This window comes from Phocoena sinus, chromosome 16, assembly GCF_008692025.1.
Source record: "Phocoena sinus isolate mPhoSin1 chromosome 16, mPhoSin1.pri, whole genome shotgun sequence".
NCBI classification, from domain to species: domain Eukaryota; kingdom Metazoa; phylum Chordata; class Mammalia; order Artiodactyla; family Phocoenidae; genus Phocoena; species Phocoena sinus.
Genome location: NC_045778.1, coordinates 56,774,428 through 56,791,752, shown reverse-complemented (window position 1 = coordinate 56,791,752; position 17,325 = coordinate 56,774,428). Strand labels below are relative to the sequence as shown.

The following is a 17,325-nucleotide window of genomic DNA, read 5'->3' as shown; positions in this document are numbered from 1 at the left end:
CCCACTGGCCCTCTGTCTGCATCTTAGAAGGAAAAAAGACAATGAGAAGTCCCTCTTGCTCTTGAGGGGCCAGGAACAGTGAGAGGCTGGCCTCCTTCTGATGGATGGAGGGTTAGGACATGGAGAAAGGACTGCTTTAAAGAATCTGAGCCCTGGTCACAGAGCTGGACTGGTGCCTTTGGGATTATATCCATTCTGATTGGATGAGACTCAACATTATTCATTCAGTCTCCCTTGGAACAGAAAAGATGGAGGCCTTCACATCTGACCCTTGGTCCAGGACGAGCCGTTAACACATTAACACCGCATAACCTCTAAGCACATCCATCTTGAGGGGAGGAAAAACAGTGAAGACTGTAAATTATTTACTTACAAGTCCAGTAGATTCAAGGCTTTCTTTAGAATACTGTCGCTCGCTAGCAATATAAGCTGCAATAGAAATCTGCAGTAGAATGGGTGGAATCTCACTACTTAGCCAAGACTGGCCCATATTGCAGTATGTCTAATTCATGAAATTTGGGTATGACCACAGGAGAACATTCTACATGTCAACAACACAGCAGATGTGTTGGGGGAAGGAGGAGGTTGAAAACCATTGCTGTAAACCAACAATTTTCAGATATATTTACTAGAACCCTAAATTCCTACAGAGGAGCTCCAGCAGCTACTGGAACAGTGGGTAAATTGGAGGACCCTTTTTTGTTGCCAGAGAGAGGCCAAACTGGGACTCTGCGCTCTCCAATTTATGTTACCCCTCTTCAAACTGCTCTCTCTCTCTCTCTCTCTCTTTTTGATAGACTTCATTTTTGAGCAGTTTTAGGTTCACAGCAAAATTGAGCGGAAAGTACAGGATATTACCATATGTTCCCTGCTTCCCATTATCAACATCTCCCACCAGAGGGGTACATTTATTACAATGATGCACCTACATTGACTTGTCATCATCACCCAAAAGTCCATAGTTTGCATTAGGGTTCACTCTTCATGTTGTATATTCTGTGGGTTTTCACAAATGTATCATGACGTGTATCTACCATTTTGCATCATGCACAATCGTTTCACTGCCCTAGATGACCTCCTTTTAGCTATTGAATACTTGGTTTCCATATGAGATTTCATTCTAAACAAGTGTTCCGTTCACTTAATTTGTTAAACTATCACACAAAAGATCAAAATTTCCCCATCTGCACTTCTATCTGGTAGGATCCTCTTTGCTTTATTCCGACATGCCATCCTCTCAGGCCACACCCCGACAAACTCATGTAAACAGCCATCTGGCTTCAGTTGCAGCTTCACCGCCAAGCTCTCATCTCTCCTCAGGTGGAACCCGAGACCCAGGCAGTGATCCAGTGGATCCGCTCCTTCAACTTTGTCCTTTCAGCCAATCTCCATGGAGGGGCAGTGGTGGCCAATTACCCATATGACAAGTCCCTTGAGCACCGGGTCCGAGGTTTCCGCCGCACTGCCAATACCCCCACGCCTGATGACACACTTTTTCAGAAGGTATGCAGAATGGCTGCCTGTCCAGCCAGAGGAACTTGGGGCTTAGGCGTGTGACTGAGGTCAAATCAGTAACACAGGACCCTGTTAGGAGTGAAGGAACAGAAAATGATTGAAAACACCTCCTGCTCGTTAAGAGCTTACAATCTAGTATATTACATTTTGTTTTGAGTGATAAGCCATAAATTCATGAAAAAGTAAATAAATAGGAAAGCTTTTTACAGTACAGTTACCAAAATTTTTAAAAATACTTAAGCTAATGACAAGCAAGAAATATGCCAAAAGCCTAATAGTGCTGGTGGTAAGCTAGAGCATTAAATGTGAATTTGGGGGCTCTAATTTACGGTTTTATGGTAATATGGCTATATTAATGAAAAATAGACCATGCACATGAAAAAGGTTTACATAATAGTTCAAAACAGCAATAGAATAAAATTAACAGATGAGTTACTTTATAGTTAATATTATTAATAATATACAATTAATATAACAATAACATTACTTAGTATCTCAATTTTTTTCTTTTTTTGGGCTGTACCTCGTGGCTTGCAGGATCTTAGTTCCCCGACCAGGGACCGAACCTGGGCCCCAGCCTTGAAAGTGTGGAGTCCTAACCACTGGACTGCCAGGGAATTCCCTTATAATGATAACATTATTAATTCAACAGTTAATGAATTACACAGAGAATAACACCAGTTGTTGCTTTGCAAAGCAAGTATACTATCATATTTTCTTCTCTAGTAATCTCATTTTGTCCACTATTATAAAATAGTAATGAAAGAGAATTATAGAGATTTTGAATATATTCCTCTCTTTCCAACACACATCTCTCACCCCCGATACATAATTCTTTTTGTCACAAAGCCCTGTCTTTCTTGCTTCTTGATTTCTCTTATAAAACTCGGCTGGAAAATGAGGTACACCTCATTGAGGTACACCTAGAAGGGAGCTTATACATTATCGAGTGCTACCCCTCACTTTGCACTTGAAGAAATTTAGGCCCAAGATAGTGGGAAAATCAGAAGATAGGTCTCCTAACTCTAGTCCACTCCACGCACACACACCCCATCTCTCTATTCCTTCTGGTATTTTCTTTCACTAAAGCAAATAATCAGTTGTTATACCTAGTGGGGTTCTTGGCCTCACCCTGCTTCTGAGTATGAGCATTGCCACATGAGTTGGGGATATTCAAGGTCGTTTTCCACCTGCTTTACCTGTAGCTGGCCAAGGTCTACTCCTATGCACATGGATGGATGCACCAAGGTTGGAACTGTGGGGATTACTTCCCAGATGGCATCACCAATGGGGCTTCGTGGTATTCTCTCAGCAAGGGTAAGAAGAGTGCTAAGCACAAGAGTGCTGTAAGCTGAAGTAGAATGGGGTGCGTTTCTCCTTTTAAATTATCATTCTTTTTCACAGAGAAATGACAGGAATGCTATCTTGCATCCAAGTAGAGATCTGAAAAATGGGAAGTCTTAAGTTGGCATTTAACATCATCTTGTGATTCTTTAAAATGGAGGTCTGGACACCTTGTGGTCCGTTAAAACTGGTGGTTTACATAGTGGATTAGGGCATAGGAAGGGAATAATGCAGTCAAGTGGTTAAGAGCATGGGTTCTAAGGGAACACTGGGCTGAAACCAGGCTTGCCCATTCACCAGTTATGTGGCTTCAGGCTAATTACTTAACTTCTCTGTGCTTCAGTTTCCTCATCTGTACTTTAAGAATAACACTACTTGCATTGTAATTTTGATGTAAGTATTAAATAAAGCACATAGAGGATTTGGAAATGCCTGGTTTATAGATGTTAAGGTTTTTCCGTAGTAACATGAGGTATGCCTCACATACCAAAGAAAGAGAGATGCTGGCCTGGACACAAACAGTTCCTCTGATATGTGCTCTCTGTACCCTGCCTAGCCATCTCCCATCAGAAGGGGTTTGCTGTGGACAGTGGCCATTGGTAACATAGCAGAAACCTCCAGCAAGAGGCTTCTCTCTCTATTCCCTGGGCTTTTCCCATCACTGAGGGTCAAGATAGAACCTCTGTTCACAGACCTTCAGTAGATAGGGACCCTAAGGTTAGCGAGGAGGCTGAAGCAGGAAGCCAGGTTCTCTTAGGAATCATGTTGCAGTCTTTCCCCATCTTCTCACATCTGACCTGTCAGAGCCCAGGTAGTAGAAAACTCACTGGAGAGGGCTGAGCTGATGGCTGGTCCTATGGGGAGTGGGCAGGAGGAAGGTGAGGGAGTCATAATGTACTGGGAAGGTGGTAGACTTATCATGGCTGAAAACTCACTTGAACCCAAGGCAAGAAGATTTCTTTTTTTCAGAGACAGATATACATTTATTACCTTTTGTTACGGAAAGTTTAAAAATCACTAAACAAATACGATAATTTTTTTTAAAACACCTTACCTTTAATATTCATGTGGAACATCAAGTAGGATTATGTATTACTGGAAGTTTATAAGACTAGGTAACAGATTTAAGAATCATCTTCCTTGTCACTTTACTACATCTACCAATATCTACCAATAGTTTACTGTTAATTTAAGCCAAGGCAAGAAGATTGAACTTTACCTTCTTTAGTTTGCATTAGGAAAGCAATAAGTACCCCCTCCCAAATTTAAAATATAAAATATACTCTTTTGAATTATACCTGTTCCTCCCTTTCCCTTCCCATCCTCTGGGAAAGCATGACCCACTGCCTCCACTGAGAATAATTACCCTAAATTAAAGGGGTGCAATTCCAAGATCATGAAGTTTGTATCAAAATGATAGTATGGTCTCTAGACCAGCATCGTCAGTATCACCTGGAAACTTGTTAGAAATGTAAATGTTCACTGAATACATACTGAATCAGAACCCTGGGGTTAAGCCCCAGCAATCTGTATTTGGCATGGGGTGTTGGCTGGGAACCTGATCGTACAAATCTGCCACCGCCCTCTTTCCCTTAGGAATGCAAGACTTTAATTACCTCCATACCAACTGTTTTGAGATCACGCTGGAACTGAGTTGTGACAAGTTTCCGCGGCAAGAGGAATTACAGCGCGAGTGGCTGAGTAATCGGGAAGCCCTAATTCAATTCTTGGAACAGGTAAATCCCATTCTTTAACTCTCCTGGTTACAGAAAGGGAAGTGTTTTCTGATGGTAGGCAAGGTATTTTGTGTGACTCAGGTCTGACTTTTGCTCTGACTCATTACAATAGATCTCAGCTTCTCTACCAGTGAAATTAATTCATTCAACATTGTTGAGCACAACTATCTGTCAGAGACTGTACTATATGCTCGGGATTAAGAGTAAACAAACAGGGCTTCCCTGGTGGTGCAGTGGTTAAGAATCTGCCTACCAATGCAGGCGACATGGGTTCGAGCCCTGTCCTGGGAAGATCCCACATGCTGCGGAGCAACTAAGCCTGGGCGCCACAACTACTGAGCCTGCGCTCCAGAGCCCACAAGCCACAACTACTGAGCCCCAGTGCTACAACTGCTGAAGCCCGTGCACCTAGAGCCTGTGCTGTGCAACAAGAGAAGCCACCGCAATGAGAAGCCCGCGAACAGTAGCCCCCACTCACCGCAACTAGAGAGAGCCTGCGCGCAGCAAGGAAGACCCAACACAGCCAAAAATAAAAACAAATTAATTAATTAATTTTAAAAAGAAGAGTAAACAAACAACAAATATCTCTGTATATATGCAGCTTATATTCTAGTGAGGAGAGACAGACAATAAAGAAAAAATAAATTTCATAACATGTTAAATGCAAAATGCTATGAAGAAGGCCTTACAGAGAAAGTGACATTTAAACAGATTTAAAGGAGGTAAGGCGGGCTTCCCTGGTGGCGCAGTGGTTGAGAGTCCGCCTGCCGATGCAGGGGACGCGGGTTCGTGCCCTGGTCTGGGAAGATCCCACATGCCGCGGAGCAGCTGGGCCCGTGAGCCATGGCCACTGAGCCTGTGCATCCGGAGCCTGTGCTCCGCAACGGGAGAGGCCACAACAGTGAGAGGCCGGCGTACCGCAAAAGAAAAAAAAGGAGGTAAGGGAGTAAACCACAAAGATATCTAGGGGAAAAGGGGCTCCCTGATGAAGTCACAATTGCAAATTCAAGGCCAACAACAAGTAGATGAAAAGATGCTCAAAATCCTGAGGGAAATGTAAATCAAAGCCACAGTGAAATACCACCTCACACTCATTAGGATGGCTGCTATAAGAAAAACAAATTTACAAGCAATGACAGAAAATAGCAAGTGTTGGCAAGGATGTGGAGAAATTGGAACCCTGGTGCAGTGTTGGTGGGAATGTCAAATGGTGTAGCCACTATGAAAAACAGTGTGGTGGTTCCTGAAAAAATTAAAAATAGAGCTGCCATATGATCCTGCAAAACTGCTTCTGGGTATATATTCAGAAGATCTGAAAGCATGATCTCAAAGCGATATTTGTATATGCATGTTCATAGCAGCATTGTTCACAGTAGCCAAAAGGTGAAAGCAACCCAAGTGTCCATTGATGGATGAAGGGATAAACAAAATGTGGTATAGATACACAATGGGCATACAGCCTTAAAAAAGAAGGAAATTCTGTCATATGTTACAACATGGATGAACCTTGAGGACATTATGCTAGGTGAAATAAGCCAGTCCCCCAAAAAACCAATACGGTATAATTTTACTTATATGAGATATCAAGAGTAGTCAAATTCATAGAGATAGAAAGTAGATTAGTGACATGATTTGACTTAGATTTTAACAGGATCACTCTGACTGCTTTATTGAGATTATTGGGGATCGGGATGAGACCAGAGAGACCAGTCAAGGGTCTATCACCATAATCTTTGTGAAGATCAAGTGCAGAAACACATGGGAAAGGGCTTCGTGGACTCTCAAACACAGCACAAAGGTTTTATGAGCATAACTATGCACTATAAACTTTCCTACAGGTACACCAAGGCATCAAGGGAATGGTGCGGGATGAGAATTATAATAATCTTGCGGACGCTGTCATTTCTGTCAGTGGGATTAACCATGATGTCACTTCAGGTAGGTGGCCACTGCTTAGTGGGGTGAGAAGGAAGCTTTCACTCCCTCACCGTCTTCAGCCTAATCAGGAGGCCAACTTGTAAGCCACTGAGACCAGCAGGGACATCAAGGACACGGGGGGTGGTAGATTGGAGGAAGGAAGGATAACAGGATTGAGGACAGGAATTAAGAGGCAAGGGCCAGGAAGATGTAAATGTGACATCTCTCTCAGCATTCAGGAGTCACTGCCTCATACAGCTTTGTTAGGGATGTTTCCTGGGTTTGAGGTTATTAATAGCTCACATACTGGTGTGGAATGGGCTAGAAAAAAAAAAAGACTGTAAAACTGATGTTTAGTCTTGTCCCTGAGCCAGGCATTTCTCTACACCTCCGTTCAGGGAAAAGTTAGTAAAAGGCATTCCATAGGCTCGCTGCAGGGCAAGATTGATGGTGGGGGCAGATCTCGGAGCCAACTTGGAACCTTCTAGAATGGTACAGAATATCTCACGGCACAATGGTGTTGCCAACTGCCCCAGCCCAATTTGATCAGGTTTGGGGTTGTTTGTTTGGTTTTTAATGTAGAGCAGTAGCTCCCAGTGGTTAGGAGCAGGTGAGATTTGCCTCCCTCCCCCAGGCTTGATACCAGCATGCTCAGCCACATTTCACCGTGCAGGCTTTACCAAGCAGGCATCTTACAGCTCAGACAGTCTGTTTAAACTAGATGAATCTCAGCTTTAAGGTGATAACTTATATTCTTTAAGGTGATCCCAACACGTCTTACATGAACAGTTCATTCAAGGCAAAGGCAACAACGTTCTAAAGGCAGAATTCTGTAGCCCCACAGTCAAGCATCAGACACCAGAATCCTCCAGCCCAGTGACTGGAGCCAGGACTGTATAGGGAACCAACCTTTGGAATCCGTAAGAGCTTCAGGGCCTGCTAGATTCTTTATTTTAAATTAAATAATTAATTTATTATTATTATTTTTTTGGCTGCGTAGGGTCTTCCTTGCTGTGCGCGGGCTTTCTCTAGTTGCGGCGAGCAGTGGCTACTCTTCGTTGTGGTGCGTGAACTTCTCACTGTGCTGGCTTCTCTTTGTTGCAGAGCACGGGCTCCATGCGGGCTGCAGTAGTTCTGGCATGCGGGCTCAGTAGTTGTGGCTCACGAGGTTAGTTGCTCCGTGGCATGTGGGATCTTCCTGGACTAGGGCTCAAACCCATGTCCCCTGCATTGGCAGGCAGATTCTTAACCACTGCGCCACCAGGGAAGTCCCACAGATTCTTTTTTGTTTTTGAATTTTATATTATTTATTTTTTTATACAGCAGGTTCTTATTAGTCATCCATTTTATACACATCAGTGTATACATGTCAATCCCAATCGCCCAATTCAACCCACCCCCACCCCCACCCCTGCTTTCCCCCCTCAGTGTCCATACGTTTGTTCTCTACATCTGTGTCTCAATTTCTGCCCTGTAAACTGGTTCATCTGTACCATTTTTCTAGGTTCCACATATATGCGTTAACGTATGATATTTGTTTTTCTCTTTCTGACTTACTTCACTCTGTGTGACAGTCTCTAGATCCATCCATGTCTCAACAAATGACCCAATTTCGTTCCTTTTTATGGCTGAGTAATATTCTATTGTATATATGTACCACATCTTCTTTATCCATTCGTCTGTCGATGGGCATTTAGGTTGCTTCCATGACCTGGCTATTGTAAATGGTGCTGCAATGAACATTGGGGTGCATGTGTCTTTTTGAATTATGCTTTTCTCTGGGTATATGCCCAGGAGTGGGATGGCTGGATCATATGGTAATTCTATTTTAACTTTTTTAAGGAACGTCCATACTGTTCTCCATAGTGGCTGTATCAATTTACATTCCCACCAACAGTGCAAGAGGGTTCCCTTTTCTCCACACCCTCTCCAGCATTTGTTGTTTGTAGATATTCTGATGATGCCCGTTCTAACTGGTGTGAGGTGATACCTTATTGCAGTTTTGATTTACATGTCTCTAATAATTAGTGATGTTGAGCAGCTTTTCATGTGCTTCTTGGCAATCTGTATATCTTCTTTGGAGAAATGTCTATTTAGGTCTTCTGCCCATTTTTGGATTGGGCTGTTTTTTTTTTACTATTGAGCTGCATGAGCTGTTCATATATTTTAGAGATTAATCCTTTGTCTGACGATTCATTTGCAAATATTTTCTCCCATTCTGAGGGTTGTCTTTTCATCTTGTTGATAGTTTCCTTTGCTGTGCAAAAGCTTTGAAGTTTCATTAGCTCCCCTTTGTTTATTTTTGTTTTTATTTCCATTACTCTAGGAGGTGGATCAAAAAAAGATCTTGCTGTGATTTATGTCAAAGAGTGTTCTTCCTATGTTTTCCTCTAAGAGTTTTACAGTGTCTGGTCTTCCATTTAGGTCTCTAATCCATTTTGAGTTTATTTTTGTGTATGGCATTAGGGAGTGTTCTAATTTCATTCTTTTACATGTAGCTGTCCAGTTTTCCCAGCACCACTTATTGAAGAGACTGTCTTTTCTTCATAGTATATCCTTGCCTCCTTTGTCATAGATTAGTTGACCATAGGTGCATGGGTTTATCTCTGGGCTTTCTATCTTGTTCCATTGATCTGTATTTCTGTTTTTGTGCCAGTACTATATTGTCTTGATTACTGTAGCTTTATAGTATAGTCTGAAGTCAGGGAGTCTGATTCCTGCAGCTCCGCTTTTTTCCCTCAAGACTGCTTTGGCTATTCGGGGTCTTTTGTGTCTCCATACAAATTTTAGGATTTTTTGTTCTAGTCCTGTAAAAAATGCCATTGGTAATTTGATAGGGATTGCATTGAATCTGTAGACTGCTTTGGGTAGTATAGTCATTTACACAATATTGATTCTTCCAATCCAAGAACATGGTATATCTCTCCATGTGTTGGTATCATCTTTAATTTCTTTCATCAGTGTCTTATAGTTTTCTGAGTACAGGTCTTTTACCTCCTTATGTAGGTTTATTCCTAGGTATTGTATTCTTTTTGTTGCGATGGTAAATGGGAGTGTTTCCTTAATTTCTCTTTCTGATCTTTCATTGTTAGTGTATAGGAATGCAAGAGATTTCTGTGCATTAATTTTGTATCCTGCAACGTTACCAAATTCATTGATTAGCTCTAGTAGTTTTCTGGTGTTATCTTTAGGATTCTCTCTCTTTTTTTTTCATCTGCAAACAATGACAGTTTTACTTCTTCTTTTCCAATATTTATTCCTTTAATTTCTTTTTCTTCTCTGGTTGCTGTGACTAGGACTTCCAAAACTATGTTGAAAAATAGTGGTGAGAGTGGACATCCTTGTCTTGTTCCTGATCTTAGAGGAAATGCTTTCAGTTTTTCACCATTGAGGATGATGTTTGCTGTGGGTTTCTCATATATGGCCTTTATTATGTTGAGGTAGGTTCCCTCTATGCCCACTTTCTGGAGACTTTTTATCATAAATGGGTGTTGAATTTTGTCAAAAGCTTTTTCTGCATCTATTGAGATGATCATAGGTTTTTTATTCTTCAGTTTGTTAATATGGTGTATCACATTGATTGATTTGCATATATTGAAGAATTCTTGAATCCCTGGGATAAATCCCACTTGATCACGGTGTATGATCCTTTTAATGTGTTGTTGGATTCTGTTTGCTAGTATTTTGTTGAGGATTTTTGCATCTATATTCATCAGTGATATTGGTCTGTAATTTTCTTTTTTTGGAGTATCTTTGTCTGGTTTTGGTATCAGGGGGATGGGGGCCTCATAGAATGAGTTTGGGAGTGTTCCTTCCTCTGCAGTTTTTTGGAAGAGTTTGAGAAGGATGGGTGTTAGCTCTTTTCTAAATGTTTGATAGAATTCACCTGTGAAGCCGTCTGGTCCTGCACTTTTGTTTGTTGGAAGATTTTTAATCACAGTTTCAATCTCATTACTTGCGATTGGTCTGTTCACATTTTCTATTTCTTCCTGGTTCAGTCTCTAAGAATTTGTCCATTTCTTCCAGGTTGTCCAATTTATTGGCATAGAGTTGCTTGTAGTAGTCTCTTAGGATGCTTTGTGTTTCTGCAGTGTCTGTTGTAACTTCTCCTTTTCATTTCTAATTTTATTGATTTGAGTCCTCTCCCTCTTTTTCTTCATGAGTCTGGCTAATGGTTTACCAATTTTGTTTATCTTCTCAAAGAACCAGCTTTTAGTTTTATTGATCTATGCTATTGTTTTCTTAGTTTCTATTTCATTTATTTCTGTTCTGATCTTTATGATTTCTTTCCTTCTGCTAACTTTGGGTTTTGTTTGTTCTTCTTTCTCTAGTTCCTTTAGGTGTAAGGTTAAATTGTTTAGTTGAGATTTTTCTTGTTTCCTGAGGTAGGCTTGTATAGCTATCAACTTCCCTCTTAGAACTGCTTTTGCTGCATCCCATAGGTTTTGGATCATCGTGTTTTCATTGTAATTTGTCTCTAGGTATTTTTTGATTTCCTCTTTGATTTCTTTAGTGATCTCTTGGTTATTTAGTAATGTATTGTTTAGCCTCCATGTGTTTGTGTTTTTTATGTTTTTTTCCCTGTAATTCATTTCTAATCTCATAGCGTTGTGCTCAGAAAAGATGCTTGGTATGATTTCAATTTTCTTAAATTTACTGAGGCTTGATTTGTGACCCAAGGTGTGATCTATCCTGGAGAATATTCCGTGCGCACTTGAAAGAAAGTGTAATCTGCTGTTTTTGGTTGGAATGTCCTATAAATATCAATTAAATGTATCTGATCTATTGTTTCATTTAAAGCTTGTGTTTCCTCATTAATTTTCTGTTTGGATGATCTGTCCATTGGTGTAAGTGAGGTGTTAAAGTCCCCCACTATTATTGTGTTGCTGTCGATTTCCTCTTTTAGACTGTTAGCAGTTGCCTTATGTATTGAGGTGCTCCTATGTTGGGTGCATATATATTTATAATTGTTATATTTTCTTCTTGGATTGATCCCTTGATCATTATGTAGTGTCCTTCCTTGTCTCTTGTAACATTCTTTATTTTAAAGTCTATTTTATCTGATATGAGTATTGCTACTCCAGCTTTCTTTTGATTTCCATTTGCATGGAATATCTTTTTCCATCCCCTCACTTTCAGTCTGTATGTGTCCCTAGGTCTGAAGTGGGTCTCTTGTAGACAGCATATATATGGGTCTTGTTTTTGTATCCATTCAGTGAGTGTGTGTCTTTTGGTTGGAGCATTTAATCCATTCACATTTGAGGTAATTATTGATACATATGTCCCTATTGCCATTTTCTTAATTGTTTTGGGTTTTTTTTTTTTTTTGTAAGTCCTTTTCTTCTCTTGTGTTTCCCACTTAGAGAAGTTCCTTTAGCATTTGTTGTAGAGCTGGTTTGGAGGTGCTGAGTTCTCTTAGCTTTTGCTTGTCTGTAAAGCTTTTGATTTCTCCATCGAATCTGAATGAGTTCCTTGCCGGGTATAGTAATCTTGGTGTAGGTTCTTCCCTTTCATCACTTTAAGTATTTCATGCCACTCCCTTCTGGCTTGTAGATTTTCTGTGAGAAATCAGCTGTTAACCTTATGGGAATTCCCTTGTATGTTGTCATTTTTCCCTTGTTGCTTTCAATAATTTTTCTTTGTCTTTAATTTTTGCCAGTTTGATTACTATGTGTCTCAGCGTGTTTCTCCTTGGGTTTATCCTGTATGGGACTCTCTGCACTTCCCAGATTTGGGTGGCTATTTCCTTTCCCATGTCAGCGAAGTTTTTGACTATAATCTCTTCAGACATTTTCTCAGGTCCTTTCTCTCTCTCTTCTCCTTCTGGGACCCCTATAATGTGAATGTTGTTGCGTTTAATGTTGTCCCAGATGTCTCTTAGGGTGTCTTCATTTCTTTTCATTCTTTTTTCTTTATTCTGTTCCACAGCGGTGAATTCCACCGTTCTGTCTTCCAGGTCACTTATCCATTCTTCTGCCTCAGTTATTCTGCTATTGATTCCTTCTGGTGTAGTTTTCATTTCAGTTATTGTATTGTTCATCTCTGTTTGTTTGTTCTTTAATTCTTCTAGGTCTTTGTTAAACACTTCTTGCATCTTCTCGATCTTTGCCTCCATTCTTTTTCCGAGGTCCTGGGTCATCTTCACTATTGTTATTCTGAATTCTTTTTCTGGAAGGTTGCCTATCTCCACTTCATTTAGTTGTTTTTCTGGGGTTTTACCTTGTTCCTTCATCTGGTACATAGCCCTCTGCCTTTTCATCTTGTCTGTCTTTCTGTGAGTGTGGTCTTTGTTCCACAGGCTGCAGGATTGTAGTTCTTCTTGCTTCTGCTGTCTGCCCTCTGACCGCCTGTAGATTCTTATACCCTATTCATGCAAGGGTGGGGAATGTCTCATTCTAGCCAATCAACATACATTGAATATCACCAATTTCTCCAATAAGAGTCCATTTCCAACACCCATTATGCGAAATTGACAAATTACTCATTTCAGTAACAGAAAAACTCATTGCTAACGTTCATTATGCTACTTAGCAAAGCATCCAGTGTTGCTAAGAGATAAAAGGATAGCTGAAGCCCTTATAACAGCTGCATCTGGAATTGGGCCTTTCCGGTACAATGCTAGCTAACCACTCCTGGGTGTGAGCCCCTAATTAAAGAAAATGACAGCCCCCAGGGTATAATAAAGTATCCAACATATGCATTAAAACACACTGCTTTTGCTAAAGAATTTTAAAGTAAATTACATTTAATAGGGGGCAGAGAAGAGACTTCCTCATTATTTATTATCTGTCTCATTCTTGATTGCATTTATTTCAATTATTCCTTGCTGTACAATTAAAAGAAAATTTAAAGGCACAGTCATAATTTATTCTAAAGAGATATAAAGTCATTAGCCAAACTGCTACATCCCTGCCATGAGAAACAGGCTTTCTTTTCAATTTTATTTTCCCCTTTTGATGGTGGTGGAAGAAATATTAGAAATAGGGTTCTCAAACTCAGACCTTTAGTGGAGCACCCCCACTCAATACAAGATTGCACACATACAGCACCGCTGACAGCTGGCTGTCCAGACCATGTCCATTGGTGCGGGTTGTGCACTGCACGACATAAAGCAATCCATTTCTTTTCTGGTAGCTCATATTTTGTCAAAAAAGTTTTTGCCCCCGTCCTCATTATTTCTTTAAGTAGATGTCATTTCTTCACAATGACTTTTCAAACATTGAAACAGAGATTTCATATTAGTCTCTTTACCAGGCAAAACATTCATAAATCTTTCGGCCTTTCTCCTAGTAACCCTTTACTGGACATGAGTTTGTGTTAAAATACAGGGTCTAAAATTAAACACAGTACTCTTAGTGCAGAGCACAGTGAAACTTCTGCTTCCCAGGACCTGAGGCCCATGCTCTTACAACGTGATGACAACCTATGATTGCTTTAGATCTTTGCCAGTTTCATCATGCTATTAAGAAAAATCAAGCTTGTGGTCAGCTAAAACCCTCAGATCATTTTTTCATATCAAGGCCTCACCTGGGGCAGATTTCTCATCAGCAGACTGAGTTATATCCTTGTGACTTTTAGGTGACCATGGAGATTACTTCCGGCTGCTGCTTCCAGGTACCTACACTGTCACTGCCACAGCACCCAGGTTTGACCCAGAGACAGTGAGTGTGACGGTGGGTCCTGGGGAACCCAAACTGGTGAGTTAGGCTGACCTTTACAGAGCACTGTAAAGATCACTTATACAGAGTTACAAATAATCGATTGTATAGTTCTAATCTTTGCCAAGCTTCCCTCTTTCACCATTTAAAAAAATATTCATTGCTCTCATGTGCTAATTTTTCTTCTGTCATTCTCCTATTACATCCTTACCCACTTCCTTTTGGTTTTTCCTTTTCCTTCTAACATAGCATAATGATTAAAACACTACCTGATTCTAAATCCAGCTCATTTGTCCACAGATCTTGGACAAGCTACCTGATCGCTCTCATTCTCAGTTTCTTCCTCTGTAAATTGGTAATAATAGTGCCTCCTTCACAAGAGGTTGAAATGAGAAAGTGCATGTAAAGCCTTTAGTACAGTGACTTATATGTAGAAAGTGCTCAACAAATGTTAGTTCGTAAATCCCAGAGACCTTGCCTAGATACACAGGCTTACGTTGTTCTGCGCCGTCAGCAAGGACTACCACCAGATGGCACTCTGCCCCCTCCTGATGCCCATGTGCCCGGGCCGCCTTGCTTTCCACTCACCTCAGCAAAGAGCCAGCTGCGCTCCAATATTCAGCTCTCCGAAAGGCTTTCTTTTATAGATAGGATGAGAAGCAAAGAACTGTTTTGATCTACAGCCTGGACCTTTTTAGCTTTGGTCGTATTAGATCGTGATCTCAGAGGCAAAGAGGCTCAAAGATCATGGACACTAATCCTCTGGTTTCTCAAACGAGGAAAAGGTAATGATGCCATCCTGGTTAATGAGCATCTATGGACCTTTTTCTCATGTCAGGTCTTCCCTCCTCAGTCTGTCCTGTTCCTTCTCTATACATCCCAAGAGCTTAGCAGACCCTCCCTCCCCTTTCCCTGTTAAGTCAGTGCAGTCAAGTTTCTTGCCTTTTCAAATAGTTATAGGTACTATTCATTGAACAGCCACTATGTGTCAGACATTATCTGAGAGCTTTCCAGAATTATCTCATTTAACCTTCATAACAATCCTGTAAGGTAGATCTACATATCCCCATTTGTGGCTGAGGAAAGTGAAGCTTAGAGAACATAAGTAACTTGTCCAATACCACACAGTGAGTAAGTGGGAGCTGTGTTTCCAGCCTCTGTGGGGCTTTCAGGACTGCCTTCTTAGCCAGTCTGTTACAGGGCCTCGAGCTAAGCTCACAACCTCTGTTCATAATCCCTTATTTTAACACAAGGATGAAGGTCAAGAGCTCCTTAAATCCTTTGAAAATTCCTCTGAAATTTCTAGACAGTTCCCCCTTTCCCCTTCACTCCCATCTCCCGCAGGATATAAACGACTTCTACTTGCAGATGCAGAGAACAGAGTAACTCTTCCCTGGCAGCCTGTTACCTGGTCCCAATTTCCTTACCAATGCATCCTCTTTCCCTTTTTTCTTGTTATCCCCCTGCTCCTCATCTACGCTAAAATCAAACGACTGTTATGCAGCTGCTTACAGAAGTCTTGCACTACATGCAAGTCTATTCAATTGCAAATTCAAACAAGGACAAATCCTCTTAAGTAACAAATTCTGCTTCAAAAGATCTCATCTCCTTTGTCATATAGCCTTTAAATTAATTAACATAACACATCGTTGTATCAAATATAACTCAGAGGGGGGAAAATCTGTCTTTTGGATACAATTCTCAGATACAGTCACAACTCAGAATACATTTATTGATCCCAGCTGAGTCTTTTCCCATTCTAAAGCAGAGATCCATTTGGTTGAGGGAAAAGAAAAAAGATCATTTACTAGAGGGTTTTCATGCTGCTATTAAAACTCTTTAAAGTATCTCCGAGAGTCCAGTGTTTTCCCCTTGGTTTTCCCCACTGCCTTCCAGATGTCCCGCTCCTTTAATTTCCTCTGTCCTCCCCTCATTTTGTTGTCTCTCTCTCTCTCTCTCTTTCTTTCGTTTTCTTGATCCTTATATTACTATATAGGAAATAGTACTAATTGGCTCTGATTTCTCCCGCTTTGGGAGAGCTAGCAGAAAAGCTGGCTGTGGTTTGTTGTGAAAGGGGCAAGAAATAACCCCGTGAAGAGGTCTGTCTGTCACATGTTTTCCAACTCCCCTCTGGCTTCAGCAGCTCACACTGTTCCCAGGGCCTGAAAGCCAAGGATGCCTCTGGGGAGTGTGGTTAGAACACTGTGCCACACCCTCGCCTTTTCCTTCCTGGGACAGCTCTATGGCTTCTGCACAGCCAGCACATCCCACACTTGTCAGTCAGAAGCATCTTTACCTCTGTGTGCACGGCCAGAAGGGAAGTTTCAATGTACTGCTGGAAACAGTACATTAATGCACATGGACACTGGGAATTTAAGAATCCATACTAACAATCTATATCATCTCTACTGTCTCTATTTCCAAACAATCATGACAGAAAGTTTAGCTCTGGAGGTCTGAGGCACTCTTTGGCGTTCCTGAGCACAACGCCTATGATTCACAGAGCCAGCATAAAGGGGATTATTGTGGCACCATCAATCTTAGTTCTTGTGCTGAACAACAGTATCGGTAAAATCACGGTTTGAGGTGTAGATATAATTTTTTCTATTACAAATAAATAAATGTACATTAAGTTCATGTCGATATACCCTGTGTATCACCAGTGATTATGTGCCACTTTGAGGGGAATGTTAGCCAAGCCTATATGACACCACCAATGCTGCTCTGGGTGGTTGCTGTGATATTCTCCTTGGTCCCTTGTCCTCAGAACCCGGAACCATGGTAAAACAAGGTCTAAACTGGTCTTCCGACAATTTCAATCCTAGGAAATGGAAAACTGATTCCTGTGCTCTCCTAGCTTCTTTTTCTTTTTTCCAGGTTAATTTCCAACTCAAGAGAAGCACCCCTCCAGCAGCCCCTAAGAGGAGAGGCCCCAACTCAGGGCATAGAGGCAGAGTCTTACCAAAGAAAGTACAGCCCCGGGCAGCTAAGAAAAAAGAGATGATGGTGAAACAGTCCCAGAGAGTCCCTGCCTGAAATCCACAGTCCCCGGGGCAACACTTTAGAAAGGCTTTGTTCCCACTCTCACACCAGATGAAGCATTCTTTCTATTTTATTATCTGAGACATATTTAAATATAAACATATTCAGAACAA

The 17,325-nt window shown here is 41.1% G+C and overlaps 1 protein-coding gene across 1 annotated transcript in view; it reads left to right on the top strand.

Annotated features, from left to right (window-relative positions):
* The window catches only part of CPN1 (carboxypeptidase N subunit 1), a 28,281-nt gene extending 10,956 nt beyond the window's left edge, over positions 1–17,325 (top strand). Inside the window, exons 4-9 of the mRNA XM_032608534.1 lie at positions 1,321–1,503; positions 2,721–2,832; positions 4,456–4,595; positions 6,434–6,533; positions 14,091–14,209; positions 17,048–17,325. Of these exons, the coding sequence (XP_032464425.1) occupies positions 1,321–1,503; positions 2,721–2,832; positions 4,456–4,595; positions 6,434–6,533; positions 14,091–14,209; positions 17,048–17,206 (813 nt within the window). The 3' untranslated portion in view covers positions 17,207–17,325. The remainder of the gene's footprint in view (positions 1–1,320; positions 1,504–2,720; positions 2,833–4,455; positions 4,596–6,433; positions 6,534–14,090; positions 14,210–17,047) is intronic.